The 18,513-nt window shown below is 33.7% G+C and overlaps 1 protein-coding gene across 6 annotated transcripts in view; it reads left to right on the top strand.

The window, feature by feature from the left end:
- Positions 1–18,513, top strand: part of C2CD5 (C2 calcium dependent domain containing 5) — an 88,534-nt gene that overhangs the window by 35,685 nt on the left and 34,336 nt on the right. For all 6 annotated transcript variants that reach the window (XM_037144809.2, XM_037144805.2, XM_037144804.2 and 3 more), the window contains 3 exons: positions 2,456–2,564; positions 14,094–14,208; positions 16,748–16,843. In XM_037144809.2, the coding sequence (XP_037000704.2) occupies positions 2,456–2,564; positions 14,094–14,208; positions 16,748–16,843 (320 nt within the window). The remainder of the gene's footprint in view (positions 1–2,455; positions 2,565–14,093; positions 14,209–16,747; positions 16,844–18,513) is intronic.

Here is an 18,513-nt window from a genome sequence, read left to right as displayed (position 1 = left end):
TATGCACTGTAGGTTAAATTATGTGTGTTAAGTGAGGGCGGGTGTGCTGAATGGCTGAACTGGGACTACATGTGGGACAGAGGGGGAGTTGCAGAGCGGGCCCCTGTCTCTTCCGGCAGCTCTTCCTCTCCTTTTTCTGCTGGGAACACCTCTGGGTGCTTTTCCTCTTGTCAGTTTATTCTACCTTCTGAAATTTTGGAATAAGACTCAATGCATTCCAAATCAAGAAATCATTTTGATCAAAATTTTTTCTTTTTTCCCTTTTTTTTAGGTTTTATTTATTTACTATTAAAGAGAGGGGAGGAGAGGGAGAAAGGGAGAGAATCATTGATGTGCTAGAAATATATTAATTGGTTGCCTCTCACATGCTCCCAACTGGGGACCTGGCCCAAAATCTAGGCAAGTGCCTTGACTGGGAATGGAACCAGTACTCTTGGTTCTCAGGTCAGCCAGTGCTCAATCCACTGAGCCACACCAACCAAGGCTTGATTCATTTTTTTTTCATACCTAAAATCTTATATAAAGATATTTCTTAATATGTGAATTTACTCACTTATTTCTCAGTTTTAGAAGGAAATACTGCTTTCCACTAAAGTGACAAAACTTTTATTTTCAGTATCTCTTGTCCAGAATATTTAAAATATTTAAGTGTAAACATAACAAGTTTTTTTTACTATGCCTCATTTTTTGAGGAAATTAAAAACTTTTGTTCTTAAAATTGAAAAAATTAAAGATTTAATTTATTAGGTGAAATACTCAAGTTTCTAGTAACATAAGCTTACCTTGACATTTCTCACTTAAAACATATCTTTAAATAAAGTTCAAGGGTCTTATTAACCAATGTCAATCCAATAACTTTAATTTTTTTTAAAAGAAATCTTTCTTAAAAAAATGTCAGTTGGCAGTAAACAGGCATTTTGACCAAGTATAGTACACTAATGTAAAATCCCCCTCTGTCTTCTCCCTGGTTTTCCTTTTTCTCTGTCATCTGGGCCAAATCTAAATTCTTCCATAGATTGTTTTTTACTATTTTTTTACTTAGCCTTGTCTTTCTTGCCCTTATTGATTTAAAGACTACTTTTAAATTCTATCTGAATTAATTTGTAATTCTACACATACACATTTTATACTGTGTCTTCACCAGGTACCGAAGTGCACCAGACTGTTTGCCTTTGTGCTGAATGACTCCAAGTCGCTATGCTTTGTGAATTATGCTTTGGTGAATTTGTATTCTCTGTGCTTTAAGTTCATATTCTCCATTCAGTAATCTTGCTGCTTTAATGTACTTGTTTCTAGTTGTATTTCATATCTCTTTATTGTCTGGCTTTTATTTGCTGCATTTAATCTTCTGTGGTCTAGAAAAAAATACTGATAGATTTTAGAATATGTCCCTAAAATTACATATTTATAATTGCTGTAGCCATATTATGAATATGATCTGTTAGGATCTCTTATGAATAAAGTACATAAACTTTAGTACTTGGAATTATAACAGTTGCTTTTATTGCTGAGAGCCCTGTTTTGCTTATTTTCCAATTCTCAGTTAGTTTCTGAATAGCTGGTAAATGATTTCTGGTTAAGTGAGCTACATTAGTCTTGGTGGCAGACAAGTCAGATATTTAGATTCCCTGACCCACATGCAATTTGTATAATATGAGAGACTACTATATTTGGATAGCTACAGGACCTCCCCTTTCCTCCTGAGTACTATTTCAATGAATTTCCTTTCTCTACCATTTCTCTCTTGCATGTTTTCGTCTCTGAATTGATGAGATTGATATCCTTGAGAGAGAAGGGAAAAGTAAGGCTTTGAAGAACATATGAAATTCTATTTTCTGCCTTGCAGGCATCTACTCTACTTACCTCCCCTTCTTCCTTAATCTACTTTATGAACTTACATTTTCTTCTGCTGCCCTGGTATTGATAGTGATTCCCTGTGCATCTCACTTGATAATCTGCCCTATCTTCACCTTCCTATGTATTTCTTAACCCACGTGCTCACCCTCTCACTTCTTTCCCTTAGTCCCATGTTCTTTTAAATCCCCAGGCCTTCAGAACCTTCAGAGCCATTACCAGTAGCCTGGAGTTGGATGTGTCCATGAAGGCTGCCCCACTAAGAAATACATGTAGGGTAGAAGGGCAGGGGAATCCCTCATCTCATTTCTAAGGAAGGAAAAGTGTAACTCTTCCTCAGATTGGAACTCTGAAAACCTTTTTCTCACCGAGAGTTGGTAAAAAGAGTGCTTGGATTGCACACAGCATGATATATATGGAAAATGGATTCAGAAGCCTATAAACATCCAAAGAAACTTGATTACAAAGCATGTGTCATGCATAATTAGTAACCTTTTGTTAAGGGATGGAATTTGTTTCTTTATGACAAAGTTTTTAACAAAGCAAATGTTTTGTACTTCGCACATGGTCAATTATACTTTTCCATCACTCTTTCTACTAGGAATTTCCATTTTTTACCTTGACGGCATTTCCTCCTGGATTTCTTGTGCATGTTGGGGGCGTTGTTAGTGCACGCTCTGTGAAGCTTTTGGATCGTATCCACAATCCGGGTATGTTCTTTAAAACTGTATTTTCAGTGTTCCTTTTATTTAAATCATGATTGTTAAAATTGATTTCATAACATTGTTTCTTTTAAGCCAAATCTATCTGAAAGAGAAATGAAAAAATATAAACTGACACATGTAACTTTAGAATATTTGCAGTAATCTTAATTAAAAATAATCAAACTAAGTAGAAGTATAATTTGGTTACTTGTTGATGCAGAATGCAAATACAAATCTTTATTCACTTCTGGCCAGGGTGTCACTTTGAGGGAGTCATGGAGTAACTTTTGAGTCAGCTGTTTCCTTTGACCCAGGCAGATGCAATTTGACCATTGTGACCAGTAGCCTAAGATGTTAATTTTTTTCATTAGCAGCAACTCTTCACAGATTATTAGAGTGATTTCTTTATTCCTAAAAGAAGTATTTATTCTTTTAAACTGTGATTGTAAACATTATCTAGAGTGCCTAAGAAGCAAAAACCAAACCAGACAACTGAAAAATAACAACTGTCTGGTTCCTTGGATTCTTGGGTGTAGCTGTTTGTTCTTTATAACTGAAAAAATAAGAATAGTAGCTCACTTCTTTAAATATGGGGTCTTGACTCTAAAAGAAGGCAAGCACTGAAGTCCCAGTTAATTTCAGGCCATTGGATTAGAAATGGCTTGGTGATTTTTCTAAATATAAAATAAGCATGATAGAATGGTAGTAACTTTTCACGCAGAATGTGTTCTTGCCTCTTTCTGAGGAGATGCCCAGCCGTTTGCCCAAGTCATTTGATATTTTAATGGCATACCTTAAATCTGAAGTTATAGTAATATTCTTATTTGGCATATATACATATATTTTTGAAAAAGTTAAATTGTTACTTCCAGTAACCTCTTCATGAGGCTTTACCGACAGCTATAAAAAGAATGAAGCACTTTGAAATTGTATATGCTCAACATTGCAGGTAATGATTTTGAGGATACATAACATTACTATTGTTTTAAATTTTAAAAAATGATCTGTACCATATGGTTTGATGTCATTTGTTTGAGTTAATTACAGAGAAACAATGGAATTTTTTAGACTCTGAACAAGATTTCAGAAAAGCAGGACTAGCTAGGATTACTTATAAAAACTCTTAAGCTGAGTGAAAACATCTTTTCAGCATCAGTCTTCTTTTTCTTCTGTGATTTATTATTTTTTCCCAGTTTCTTATTTTTCTGGTCAATTTAAGATCTTTTTTTTTTTTTCATGTGCCATTTGTACATTCTGTAGTAATTAAAGGCAAATTTAGACTGATGCCAGTTTAATGTATTGAGCCCTTGAAGACTATGCACAGTGTATATCTTTGTGGTTAGGAACTTTAATATTTGGAAAGTGCATGGAAATTCGGGGTTAACATACCTGACCTTTCTCAGGTGACCCACAGCTGGTTTCCGGTGTTTCTGTGTACCACTGACTCAAGTTATTTGATAGAAGGCACACTCTGATATAATAACTTCAAAAAATGGTTTGAGAAATATATTCAATTACTAGTAATATCTTTTATTTACTGAAAACATTTTTATTGTTGCTTCCATGTACTCTGAGTAAGCTGTAGAGTCTGGGGAACAAATGAAGGTTACTAAAATAAATTTAATTAGAGAGCTGTATTTTTAAAATCATATTACTTTATATAAAAAACTGACTTGTGGGGTTTATCATACTTGCCAGTTTATTCTAGTTGTGTAAGAAATGTAAGAATCCAGGTGCAGGAAGAAAATAGGGACCCTTATTAAGGATACGTTTTGTATATTGTAATTACCATCTTATGTATTCTCTTTTCTTCCTGTTCAGATTATTTTTTCAATTCACATATAGAAATTCATAGTTAACAATGGACTATTTCCCAAATGACTATGGGCACATACATATAAATGCTTTTAATGGTATATAAGTTATATTTTAATTTTGTTTTATTTTCAGTTAAATACATATCAATGATATATTCTAATGGTTCCAATATTAGTTTGACATAAATATCACATTCTTCAGATTGCTTATTTATTATGCTTTAAAAAGGAACATTTTCTTAAAAACACTTACTATTCTTCAGGCCCCTTAAATAATTATTTATGAAAACATTTCAATTTGTTGAAAAAAGTTGAATATTAAAATGAAACTGTAGAGTAGATTGGCATCTACAGTTTGATGATGTATTGATTTGGTGACACTGAGTCACTCAGCTGAGTTTCTGCTGCAAGAAACTTAGGGCTGATTGAGACCCATGTGCCAATGTTAAAAGTGCTGTATTTGCACTCTCAGATGAATCTCAGAGCTATTTTTTTGGACTAATGAGTATGGAAAATTTGCATTTCACACTCAGTGCAGAAGGGAAAAAAAATCCCATTTTCAAACCATTGCCACCTGCTAATTCTGTGGATTATTTTGGAGTTATTTCTTTTAGAATTTTCTCCTTTGTTAAGTAGTTAGCAAACAGGACCATACAACAAAGGAAAGAATGGGGTGGTTTTAAAAATCAAGGTAATTTTTTTTAATGAGTAAACTTTAGTCGATGTCAGATTTTGATAGCATGCTCCTTCTTCTCTCTCTGTTTCTACTCCTTATTAACTCTGCTGTCCGTGTCTTTCCAGTGCCTGTCCAGTGGTGTCAATTTTGTTCTTGTTTGTAGTGTGTTTTGTTTTTCCTACTATTCTGCACCTAAAACTGATCTACTAATTTGCTGTTTTGAACTCAGCCTTTGTCGGAATTATGGGTAACACAAGATCTTACAAACTGCTAGACTGGAATAGTTTCAATTCAGGTATTTTAATGGTCATTCAGTACTACATATGCTGACAAAAATTATGGCAGCTCAGTGAAGTTTTTAGAAATGTTCTAGAATAAATAGATTTAATGTCAATTCAGTTATATAGATATTTTCTTTAATACATATATTCTAACTCTTATAACTTCCATGGAAATGCAAATAAAAATATGTGTTAACTAAAATGAATTAATCAAAACTATAGAAATACCATAAATTATGAATGATTTCTGTTAGGAGATCAACTTTCAGAATGATCATTTTAAATTATACTATGTTTTGGACAGTTTTTTCATGTTCAGATAAATGATATAAGCATTACCTTTATTATTAAGGAAATATTGTTAAATATATTATAAGTACTAAATGACTAGCTTGATAATTTTAAAGTGTATTTACACTTCAATTTAGTTTTTAATATATTGTGTTTAGTGTTCTGTAAATACTATAAAAATGTAACTATTGGATTTGTATTTATAATTCTGAAAATGTTCCAAAATTTGGTAAGAATGGATTTTGGAGAGATTAGCAGCTTTTATAAGCTTTTTTTCATTTTCCTTCTACACAAAAGTATAAGTTTGCTTGTTAAGTATTTTTACATACAAATATCGTTTGTAGCTTTTAAAGAAACTAAACTAAGATAATTTTACAGCTGATGATGTGGTTTAGAGTCAAAGCCAGTAAAATTTCTGTTTTGATAAAAGCATGTTCTGTTAATAATTTTTATGTCATTTATATGTTAGATTCAATTAAATAATAGAATCATCTTGATTTGGTATCTGAAGATGTGATTTGCCCTAAAGAATCTTTTTGGTTCTTTGTGTCAGAAAATATATCAATTTACAGAAAAACAATAAATCAGCATAGGCTCAGCTGATAATATCCCATAATCTTTTCAATATTATAAGCTGTTTTTGTTCTTAGGAGTCCAGCATGTAAGCTCTGATGTAAGTAATGCATGTTTGACTATGAACTAGCTCATGTTCACCGTGCAATTTACCCAAAGTCAGACCAATAAACAACCTGCCAGGTTCAACCTTTGCAGAGTTACACTGACATTAGTTGGTAAATCTTTAAGGAAATTAATTACCTTCATGTGGCTATGCAAGTGTTTGCCACTGTGTTCTCACATTAATTAGAATTAAAATAATCACTTTTAATGTAATGCTATATACTTATTTTTAGTAAGTAATTAAAATACTCTGCTGGATTAATTTAATATATAAGAATAAATTGTTTAAGCATTAGGCAGATGAGTATAGTAGGAAGAGAAAAGGCTTATATAAGAACATTGAGAACACATTAACCATTAATAATTTAAGGAGCTGATACCTTGTCAGGGTAAAGATGTTTAGGGTGAGATGTGTGTGTTAGATGATAGAACAGTTGTGGAAAGTGGAAAAGGCAAAAGGTAAATCTCAGGTGGAATAGAGCTTCGTCCCGTGTCCGCAGAATTATAGAATTTGGCAAGGAGAAATGTGGTTGAGGAAGCAGTATGTCTTGCCATCATTTAAAGTCAAGTCAGGTTGTACGTGTAGGAAGGGAAAAAATTAGATATTAAAAGAGAGAAAAAAGAACATTAAAAGAACATTTTAAATGACTCAGTTTAATTTTTTCTTATTTCTGTTTCTTATTGAAGTTTTTGAATCATTATAGTGATAGTAGATATTCAAACATCAGGCTGATTTTAATATTAGTTTAGGAAAAATAACTTGTTAGTTCTGAAAAAAAAGTGATACATATATTTGGTAAATATATTAAATTATTTGTATTCTCTGTAATTAGGTAATACTGCTGTCCTGTATTACCACAGAGAATCAAGAATTGACCATGGCAGTGGGAAAACTAATTGTTGATACAGTTTTAATGCTAAAAATTGTTCACCCATACTGTATTTTCTGGATTCTCTGATACCATGTATTATAGGATGTATCATCAACTTAATAATAGGCTTCCAAGAGAAAAGAGAAACACTACCATCTTAAATATGTTTATTGATTTCATATTAACTTCATATGAAATTGTTCGAACCACTGCTCATAGAGCTCTGATCAGAGCACATACTGAATTTGAAGCTCAACCTGATGAAAGAATGGTGCGGACTACTAGGCTCAATATGGCTAGCATGAACAGTACGCTAAGGTTCCTATTGATTAGTGGGTGAGACATTAGACATTCTTATTTCACAAATATTACAGCATGGGAAGGTATAGGAAAACATTGTATAGTATACAATAATATTTCTCGAAATACAATCTGTTATGAAAACTGCCATGCAGTTCATTAGATAATAGATTTGTAAAGATGCCAGGATCAAAAAAAAATATGTAAGTGGTTTACTGTGTGGTTTGGTATGATACAAGATACAGTGTTAAAGAGGATGGTGTGATTAATTCTGTGGCAAGGAAGCTTACAGAGGTGGTTATTATTGAGCTCGGTTTTTGAAGGATATATAGGAGACTCATGTATATTTATGTTTTAGACCATGTATTTGGAGATATTGTTAATACATTTTTCATGTAGTTCTGAAGCTTCCAGCATTTGTGAAATAGTATCTTAGCCAGTACTCATTTGATGTTACTTCATACTTAATTTTTTGGCATTGAGTACAAAATGTTTTTGTTAGTCGAGGGGGTTTGTTCTCTTTTGTTCTGCTTTGCTATCTTAGTTTGTGTTAACTACAGTGATAGAAAACATGTTTTTAGAGCAAGAGGAAGGGAACTATTTGAGATTTTATTTAACAATTATTACCTTTTCTTATCTTTCTTTTTATTCTTCTGGCCTGGTAACAGATTTGGGGAAAGACAACACAAATCTTGCTGCTGGGAAGAAAGATGCAGCACTTGCAAATCTTGTGTGTGACATGCCAGGAACAGGGGTTCCACTGGAGTAAGACAGGAGCCAGTGGTCACATTTGTGTTAGGTGATTGGCTGTAGGATGGACACAGGATGTAAAGGCAGCAAGACTAGAGACACGGAGACCAGTTAGCAGACAGCAGTAGTTCTGGCCAGATAAGTGACCTAGGACTTGGTGGTGGTAGGAGAGCTAAAGTTTATAGGACACTTCCTGTGTGCCAGGCACTCTTCCTCATTTCATCCTTGAAGCACAATCCTGAAGTAGGCAGTTTTCCCATTTTGTAGATGTGCAAAACAAAACATAGCAATTTCTCCAAGGTAGAATACAAAGTGGCTGAACCACAGCTACACAAAATTGAACCTTCCTCCTCTGGCTTTGGTGCTTGCGCCTCTTAACTGTAAGCTTCCAAAATACTTAGGATGTAAAATCAGCAAGACTTGATAATTAATAGACTGTGTCCAGTGAAACAGGATGTTGGCAAGCTTTAGCTTAGAGGGAGAGAAAGATAGATCATGATTATCCTACTCACGTCTTTTTGAAAGTTGAATTGTAAAAAATACTTTGAGTAAATTTTAATAGTCTTAGTTCATTGTTTCTCAAATGGTTATGATCTCTTTTTCTTTCTTTCTTCTGAGTTTACTACTAAAAGTATTTCTGAGTCACTCACACAAATAACTTTAAATTAATAACTGTTTGTATAGTTGAGGAAAATTTATTATCCTTTGTGTAGATTGAAAGTCAGCTTAGATACTGCTTTTAGGAAGTGACAGGAAATATAAGCTAACATGTAATGTTGTTTGACAAGTATTGTGGGTCAGGTGATGTTTGAGGAAATATTTATAGAACATACATATCATTCTGATCATCCTAAGCCTTTTTTTTTCTTTATGATTTAAAATAAAAACCTTTTATTCAGTGGATCTTCACAGAGTGCCTGTCATTTCTTAAGCACAGTGTTGGACACTGGGAACACTGTTCCTCAGTCAGGCAGACATCCCGTTTACACACCTGCTCTAGGCTACTTTATGCTGTTTTTCTTTCTGTGTGTGTGTGTGTGTGTGTGTGTGTTAGTTAAATGGAGATAAGCTTTCTTGGGACTTGAATTCTACTGATGATCTCAACAATCATTCTTTTTACTACACCTGAGAGGTACGCATGAGCAGATGTGCAAACTAAGCCTAAATTAGTTAAGCAGCTTTTAGTTTTTAGCATTTAATAAGGTTTTTAGGAAGTAGGTACATACAGTGTGGAGCAAAAGTAGGTTTACAGTTGTTAATATGGAAAATGATATATAATATATAATAATACGAGAATAAGCTTGGTGTTTTGTGTACTCACAACTATAAACCTACTTTTGCTCTACCTTGTAGAAGTCAAGAAGGTATAAATAAAGCATGTATGTGAACTTTCATTCACATATAAAGTAACATACAAATGTATACATAATTTTTTCTTTATATATAATGAAACTTGATATTTATTACTATCCATTTTTTACTCTCTATAAAAATCAGATATATAATCTCCTTAATAGTTAAGTTTTACTCTTTATATGTATACATGCAACTGGATGTTCATTGCATTATTATAATGTAACATATAAATGTAATATATAATTTTCTCTTTCTATATGTTATATAACTGGTCTTTATATATGAAGGGTTTAATTTCAATTAAGGAGCAGATTACATATCTGACTTTTTTATGCATAGTAAAGAACTCCAGTTTGGTCCAACATGGATTATCTCCCAGCTACCTCCTAACAGCCCAGATTACTACATCTTGATGTTCCTTCTGAATTTGCACATCACTCTCACTATAATGAGACTCTTCTTCCTGGTCTGGTACTGAATTCCCACCTAGTTTGGGGTTGTATACTCCCGTGAACCTGAACTCTTTACTTCCTATTTCATTAGGGGAAATTTATCTTCAAAGATTGTTTTGAGTTAGAATGTTACTTTCAGGCACTTGAAAATGCAGCATTTTCTGCTGTCCATTAATGAGATAGAATAGAATTGTATTACAAACCTTTATCTAATCCTACCTAACAATTTATCTCCTCTTGTTCATTTAAAAATTAGGCTGAATAACTGTCCATTTCCTTTGTTCTTTCAACCAGATGAGAAGATTCTTAAGGAAAGAGATACTCTCTTCCAGAGCTATGTAAAAATAGAATGAAGTTTAACACTTCAGGTAGTCAGTGATTCTTCACTGCAAGTGTGTGATTGCCAAAAATCCCAAAGGGATTGAGTTTTACAAAGGCATATTGTGTTGAGTTTACTTCTTTACTTTCTGAGATATAAACTATTACTGTTATTTTAGGAATCTTTACCAGCTTCATGATAAATGCTAAAAAGATGGAAAGATATCAAGCTATGGCTATGCTCTAGAAAAGCAACAGCAACAAAATGAACTATTTATGACATCAACCCAAGTGTGCAGACATCACTTGTAAAAGAAGTGTCAGTGAAGCATTAATCTGGAGCTGGTTCATGCCTACAGTTAAAGGGATATATTAAAAGATTTGTGATATTATCTATGAAGTTTTGACTCAGAAGAAAAACATGAAATAGTATGAAATATAATTTGCATAGTAAATAAATTTCATTATTTCCTAATTTGATATCTTTAGAATTATAAATAATTCTATAGCTTATTGGGAGGAGCATGGTATTTACAAGAAGGTATGTTTTTCTTAACATCCTTGAAATGTTACCAGTTGTGACCCTCACATCTCAGCTGTATATCCTCCACATGGCTAAATGGTATTCATTTTTATGTATGGCATGTACAGTTGCCATATGTTTTAAGCCAGGCTCTTTGTTTTGCCTTTTATATAAGTATGGTAGATCTTTAGTGTTGACTTGTGTGGGATGAATGAAACAACTCAAATTCTCTAGTGTGTTTCCTATAAGAATATAGTTAGCAGTTTATAAAGCTTTCAAAATTTTATTGTAGGGGTTAAATACTATGATAGTTTTGAATTTTTAGTTGTAATAAGTTAGGCTGAATCATAATTACTACTTCAGTTTTCTCTGGCTCATCTCTGGCATAAATACGATATAGGAGTTAAAGATAAATTGACTTTTTCTTTAATACAAAATAAATTGATTAACTTTAATTTTATTTTAATTAAACAAATCCTAAATTTAATAGCCAACAAATCCATCTTTTGGCTTTTTGCTTACAGTTGTAGGTAATTATTGTTAATCCAATTACCAGTTTGTGATTAAGTGCTCCCTACTGTATGCTTGCCTTGCTTTCACCTAGAGTCCAGGGCCATTACTTTCTGTAACCATTTCAGTGAGCTGCCATAGTTTTCAGTCTGTACTGTCACCTGATCCAAGCATGCGCCAAAATATCCACTGTTTCTGGCTCCTGTCTGCTGAATCTGCTTTGCAAAACCCTTCGTTCGTTCTTTGAGCTTTTGCTTTAGCCAAAAATCAAATTTAAGACATTCTTTGGAGTGTGGACATATGCCATTTGCTTTCCTAGCTCCCATGTTATGTAACTCGTTAGCTTTTATTAAACTTGTCAATAACAACAACAATGGCATCCTCATGTGCAACTGTGTGGCTCGTGTGTCAAAATAAAGGCTGCTTGTGAACTTGTCAGAAGAATATGAATGCTCCACTTGTGCTGCATTCAGCTTTTTTTTTTTAATTAGCCACTTATTCTTTCATAGTGTTTGGTTTACTTATCTGGTTATTTCTGTGTGTTATACCAAGGTAAGTTTGATGTAAATACATTTCGTATTCTATGTGATTATATGTATCTCGTAGTAATTATTATTACATATTTTTCCAGTTAGACATGCTGGCCATTTCTAAATAAATATTATCTTGAACTTAAACTAACTGACTTCCTCTATTTTTTATTAATTAAAAAAGTGTTATGGATTACTTCTTATAAAATTAATTCTTAAAACAGAAAAGCTACCATGTGCTACTTGTGGCACAGATGTAGACACACATAATGTGAGAAAAATCTATTTTTATAAAAACATAGTATGTAATTATTTGTCTTATCAAATAATGGTTTAAACTTGTAGAAAGATTTTAAAAAGTAAATTAGCAGGACCTGCTAGTGCATATAAGAAAAGTTAGACTTTTTATTTTATATAGTGTTTATATATAAAAATAATTATTTTCTAAACAGAAATGTTTTTATTATATCTATTTTTAAAAAATAAGTAATTTGACTGATTGAACAACTTCTGGAGGTTTTAAGTTTATCTTAAAATATAAAAATTCCCTTTAGGAAAGGATGATGTTAAATAGTTGTCCAAATTAGTCTGGAAACATGTATGTCTTAAAATAAAAAGAGAGAATGGATTTGAAGGCATATTTGTGCTGTTAATGTCAGCATTTCAGTAAGAAATATGAAGAAATTCTTTAACATAATAGCATATGTGCAAAATAGGACCACCTAATTTTCTCACACATTTTGAAATTTACCAGTATTGATTGCTAACACCATATTGTAGTCTTCTCTATTTCTCTTCCTTCTTTATTTTATCTCAAACTTTGATCTTTTTCTCAGTTTCCTGGAGTCTGCATGTTTTCTTTTCATCTGAAAGAAAGTTTTAGGGTAGCTCTGTCTTGGATGCAAATTTTAATTCAGGAACTGGCTGGCATCATTCATAGTTCTGGCCTTGACCTCCTCACTTCTCCTTTTTGCTGATCTCCCTCCTCCCTGTGGGGGAAACAAAGTTACATCGTAGGAATGTGAGCCATGATAAGCCCTTTAAGCTTTCTTTACTTTGCTGTCTTCAGTATTTCACTAGTGAGTATAATTCTACTTATTCTTCTTATTTTGCAAACATATTTTGGAAATGGATATATAGCGAAATTCAAAAAAGCAAATTTGGGGATTGTTTTATTTTCAGTTTAAAGAATGCTTTAATATGTAGAAAATTTACAGTAAGAGTTTAGCATACTATTTGGAATTGGTTATGGTCTTTCAATCTCAGATTGTTCTCAAACGGAATTGTCCACAAAAAGAAACAAGCTAGGATATGCTGATTACAGGCTGTTTCTGTTTTTAGCATCTATGTACATTAAAAGTTACTATAATTTGCAGCTGCTGTTCACCAGCAGTTTGCAGCTAAGTGCAAGTGATAGGGAGTATGTGTGACTGATGCTCCATTTATAATGCGCCCTGACAAGGCAACATTGGATTCCTCTATTGTAGTACAATGTGACTTTGTAAGACTAAGGCATTTTCTTAATTACAGACCATACATGGAATTACAGTATTCTCTCTGAAATTTGTCCCTATATACATTAACCAAATGGTTTGTATTAATCTTTTAAATGTATTTGTTTATTTTGAATTGGCTACTTCCTCTATACCTTGTCACTTCGCTTTAGGGCCCACATCTCTAGAAGGATAGCTACCGATGGCTTTCTCTTTTCTAACAATGATAAGTCTTTGCCTGGGAAAGAACCTAGAATATAGTGGGCTATAAAAAGTAGGAGATGAAATCTGAATTTAAATTACATTTATGGGTACGATGCATAATATCTTCTCTTACTGAGGTGAGATACAGGATATACTCTCCGTTTAAGATTAGAACCTGGGAAGTCTGGGCCTACATTTTAAGTTGTATCTAAAAAAATATATCTCTGTAGATGTCCATTAGAGTAATAAAGCAAATCAAACTAGGTGGTTTATTTTCTAGCAATCAAGTTTAAAATGTTAAACTTTTAGAAAGTAGCATTAAATTAAAATGTTAAGCTTTTCAGAAGTAGGATTATAAAGATGTGAAATTTTGAAATATGTTATAGAACAGTACCTTTTTTCATTCCAGAATGTTTTAAACATTTCTTGTTCATATAGACAATGTGCTGTTGAGTAGTAAACTGATTTAAAATTTATTTTTCAGATGAACCAGAAACTCGAGATGCGTGGTGGGCAGAAATCAGACAAGAAATAAAATCACATGCTAAAGCATTAGGCTGTCACGCTGTAGTGGGCTACAGTGAATCAACTAGCATCTGGTAATGATAACAACAACTTGCTTTCCTAGATGCTGCAATTTAGATTGTCATCTGAAATAGGAAAACTTTATGCAAATAGAGAGAGAATTAGTGGAGTGATCCAGGATCAAGAGCTGTAGAGTACACCTAACTGAGGTTCATATGCCATTTGTGCCACTGAATTGCTGTGAACTTTGAGAAGTTACTCTGCTCCTCTGAGCCTCAATTTAGACATTGAAGGAGAATATGATACTGGCACATAGCTGTATTACTCTGGGCTGATTTTACTCCAGTTTGTGACTCTACTAACTTCTTCCTCTGGGGTCTTTGAATCTCTTGACCTATTGTAAATGAACTGCCTTGTATCTTTCAAGCTCTTCTCTAAACTCTTTCAATCTTCATCTCCTAACTGTTACTTAACTTTCTCCTGCTTATGCTCATCCCTCCTAGCCAAGTAATAAAGAGACTTCCGTGCTCATAGTTCTCAAAACCTTTTTTGCCACCTTTCATTTGAACAGCCTCTTCTCCTTTAAAGTCCATGCCATTCCACAGTTCAGACCGTTACACCTGCAAAATGTTCTTCTTCCTTTTATAATTCCTTCTCTGTCATCTCCTCCAGTTAAATGTGAGCATCTCCCTTCTGTCACCATGGCACTGTACTCTGTCATTCTTAAGTCCTCTATCCCCACCTGACTTTCAACCATACTTTGTACCCCATTATCACTCAAAACCATTGCCTCTTATAATTTTGAAATTATACGGGTTCATTCTTGGACCGCAACTTACTGTTTTTCCATCATGCCATTTGCTTACATACACCTGGTTTGTTTTGGCCTTTATCCTAACCAAGGATTTTTGTAGTTCCTTATTCAGGTTCTGACTTTACTTACTGCCCGCCACTCTTGAACCCCACCATCAGCTCCTTCAAAGGTTTATCAAAGATAGCATCTAGAAACTGTTTGACCTTCTGCTCTCTTATTTTCCACCTTCTGTTCTTAGATAATTCTTGCTGCCAGCTGTTACATGGATAATTCTCTTGCACTGTGGTGATCACTATTGTTAGAGAACATGATTAGGCTATAGAAAGTGTGGACATTACAGAGCCATGCCTATTCCATCTTTTCCTTTGCATCCATGTATTATCCTCTTGAACTGTTCTATTTTCACTGTAGCTGTTCTACTCTTGTTAAACTGCTAACTTTATTGTACTTATCCTGCCTTCCTGCTCAATGTGGAGTCTTGCTGCATTCGTGGATTTAGTGTCACACACTGTCAACTTTAGGGATGTGGTTTTCAAAGACATAGTTCTTGCCAACAGATTCACTTACATATTACCCGAGAATTATGATGAGTATACATTTTATGATAGAGATATCCCAAGATGCACTGGGATCCCAGAAGGTTGGAGATTAAAGATAGGGTTGAAAGAAAGTGTTAATGAAGTAACTGATGCTTGAACTGAGTCTCGTGGGATGCGTATGAATTATATAAGTGAAGACAAGAGGCATAGGGAGAGGGCTCAATGCTGGAAGAAGAGCGTGCGGAGGATGCCAGAGGTGTCAATTCAGTGTGGCCAGAGAGAGATTACCAATGCAAGATCTGCAGACAGGAGTCCAGTTAACTTACCTAGACGTTTGAGTTTATCTGACACAGATTCCTTTCTATCTCTAGACCTCAAAAAAATTTCTATTAAATCCCATCTTCACTAATTCGGTTCTGAACCATCCAACCCACTATTACTGGGTTAAACTCTTTGAAATGCACTTCTGCTCTTGTAGCTCCTGGACTCAGTGCCTTCTAAGGACTCCATGTTATTTCTTCTGACATTCTCAGTACCACTTAAACATTTTAAACCTGGCCTCTCTACTCACGTGACCATTTCTTTCATGTCCTCTGAGGCGTCCAGTCCATTTACGTTTTGTGTCCAGCCTTTCATCCCTAGGCTGCTACTTTCTCACTTGCTTTGTAATTTTATTCAATAATTGGGTTGCTTGTTCATTTTTACTGCTTTCAAATTGGGTAATATGTAGTAAAGACTTTTGAAGAATTCTCTCGAATATCAATTTTTTACATATATATATAAAATGACACATATTTTAGAAATTATTTTTTTCAGATACCTTTTTTGTTATTTTTTTGGTTAAGCCTTAGCAATATAGATATTTGCATAGTTTACTTTTAGGATAATTTAAATAAAATTTAAAATGCATTTAAAGAGGATATTTTAATGAGTTATTGACCTGATTCAGCAATGTAGTTTGTTAATACTTTAATTTTGAAACATTCTAGTCTTTGTCAGCTCTACTGTAATTTAAAGGAATCTATTGTCATTAATATTGTGCTTTATCTTTTAAAATTTTTAAGAAGTGAAGAATTCTTGCCCTCTCCATTGTAATAACATTGCCTTACTTCTATTTTCTCTCCTAGGTTTAGAAGGTAACCCTGTGGTATTACTAATATTTAGTAGAGTCAAACCTGATTTAAATGGTCATCCTTGTAGTCATTTTCCAAATTTGGCCTGACAATGTTAACTTGTTTGTTTGTTTGTTTTCTCTTTTAGTGAAGAGGTCTGCATTTTATCTGCATCCGGCACGGCAGCTGTACTGAACCCTAGATTTCTGCAGGACGGCACCTTGGAGAGCTGTTTGGAACAGAGGTTGTCACAGCAGCCTGGCCTATTTTACATGAGGGCAGAGAAGGGAGAAGTTGACTTTTTCCCTCAGAGCTGGGATAGGTCTTCTCTCTGAGGGCGTGTTACAGTGGGACAGTGTAGAGATGAGGACCAGGCACTTCACTGATTTTGACCAAACTCACAGCAGAGGGGAGTGTTGGGACCTGCACTCTGACACATTATACCTTCTAGTGTCTTGATAAGTGACACGTGTGGCTACCAATTGAAGAATTTCAAGGGGATATTGTTTCGTTTGTTACTTTATAGAAGTATTTTATTTGATTTTTTCTTTTATTTTTTAAATGAAAAATATTTTTATTGTATTTTCTCATTACCATTTATGTCTTACCTCCAAAGCAGAAAAAGGTCATGAAACAATTTTCATAAAGAAAATCTTCATTTATAGGAACTAGTTTAAAGGACACATAGACAACTAAGGGGAGTGGAAATGGGAGAGAGGTGGGGGGCACGGGGGGGGGGCTGGGATGGGATTAAAAGACAGAAAACTGTACTTGAACAATAATTAAATTAAAGAAAAAGAAAATCTTCATTTATAAAACAATCAAAATACTATATTATACCAAAATTATGTGGAAAGCTTCATGGAAAGTAAAGTATATCTTTAATAATTGTAAAAGAGAAAGTGAACACATTAAGTAAAATGAGAAAATGAGAAAGAAAACTTTCTGGTTTATTTGACTCTCAGTTCCTTTTATCTGTTCCATTAATGTCAGAAATGCTTTCTGTAAGCAGATGAAATTATCCAATATGTATGCAAGAAAACTGTTAGTTTGGTATCGGAGTCTACTTGGATAATATAAATTTTAATTAGCTCTTACCCTACAGTACATGTATTTCCTTTTCAAAATTTTTTTCCAGTATTAATATACAGGGTAGCAAAAGTAGGTTTCTAGTTGTGAGTACATGAAACAGAGTTGTTTTTTTTTAAGTTTTCTGTATTTTTAAAAGATTTTATTTATTTATTTTTTGAGAGAGGGGAAATGAAGAAGAGAGGGAGAGAAACATCATTGTGTGGTTGCCTCTCACGCACCCCTCACTGCAGACCTGGCCTTCAACCCTGGCTTGTGTCCTGACTGGGAATCGAACTGGCGACCCTTTGGTTTGCAGACACCAGCCAGGGCAACACAGAGTTTTTTCCTTAATATTAAATTTACTGAGGTGATATTAGTTAATAGGGTCATACAGGTTTCAAGTTTACATGTACATAGCATGATACATCATGCTATGATACATGATCCATATGGCCATCAGTACATGAAAAGGTGTTCAACTTCACGTAGCTATTAGGGAACTGAGAAACAGAGTTTATTCTTATATTATTATTTATTAATTATTGTATTAGTTTCCATGTGACCAACTCTAAACGTACTGTTGCTTCATCCTGTATTAGTATGTATTAAGGAAGAAAACAAAAAAAAAATATCCTGTATGGGATCAAATTTAGTACACATTTTCAAGTCTCTATATAACCAAGAAGGATATTCTAGCTCTTGTAGGCAAACAGAATACTTTAGTCAGTGTCCTTTTTTTTTGGTCAAAAATGGATTTTGACCATAATGTATTCCAGAGTATTGAAAGTTACCATAAATAGGATAATGAAAGGGGGATATTTGAAGTATATTAAATACTTGGAA

This window comes from Artibeus jamaicensis, unplaced genomic scaffold (assembly GCF_021234435.1).
Source record: "Artibeus jamaicensis isolate MK-2021 breed Jamaican fruit bat unplaced genomic scaffold, CSHL_Jam_final contig_233, whole genome shotgun sequence".
NCBI classification, from domain to species: Eukaryota; Metazoa; Chordata; class Mammalia; order Chiroptera; family Phyllostomidae; genus Artibeus; species Artibeus jamaicensis.
This window is presented reverse-complemented; position numbering and strand designations above follow the sequence as displayed.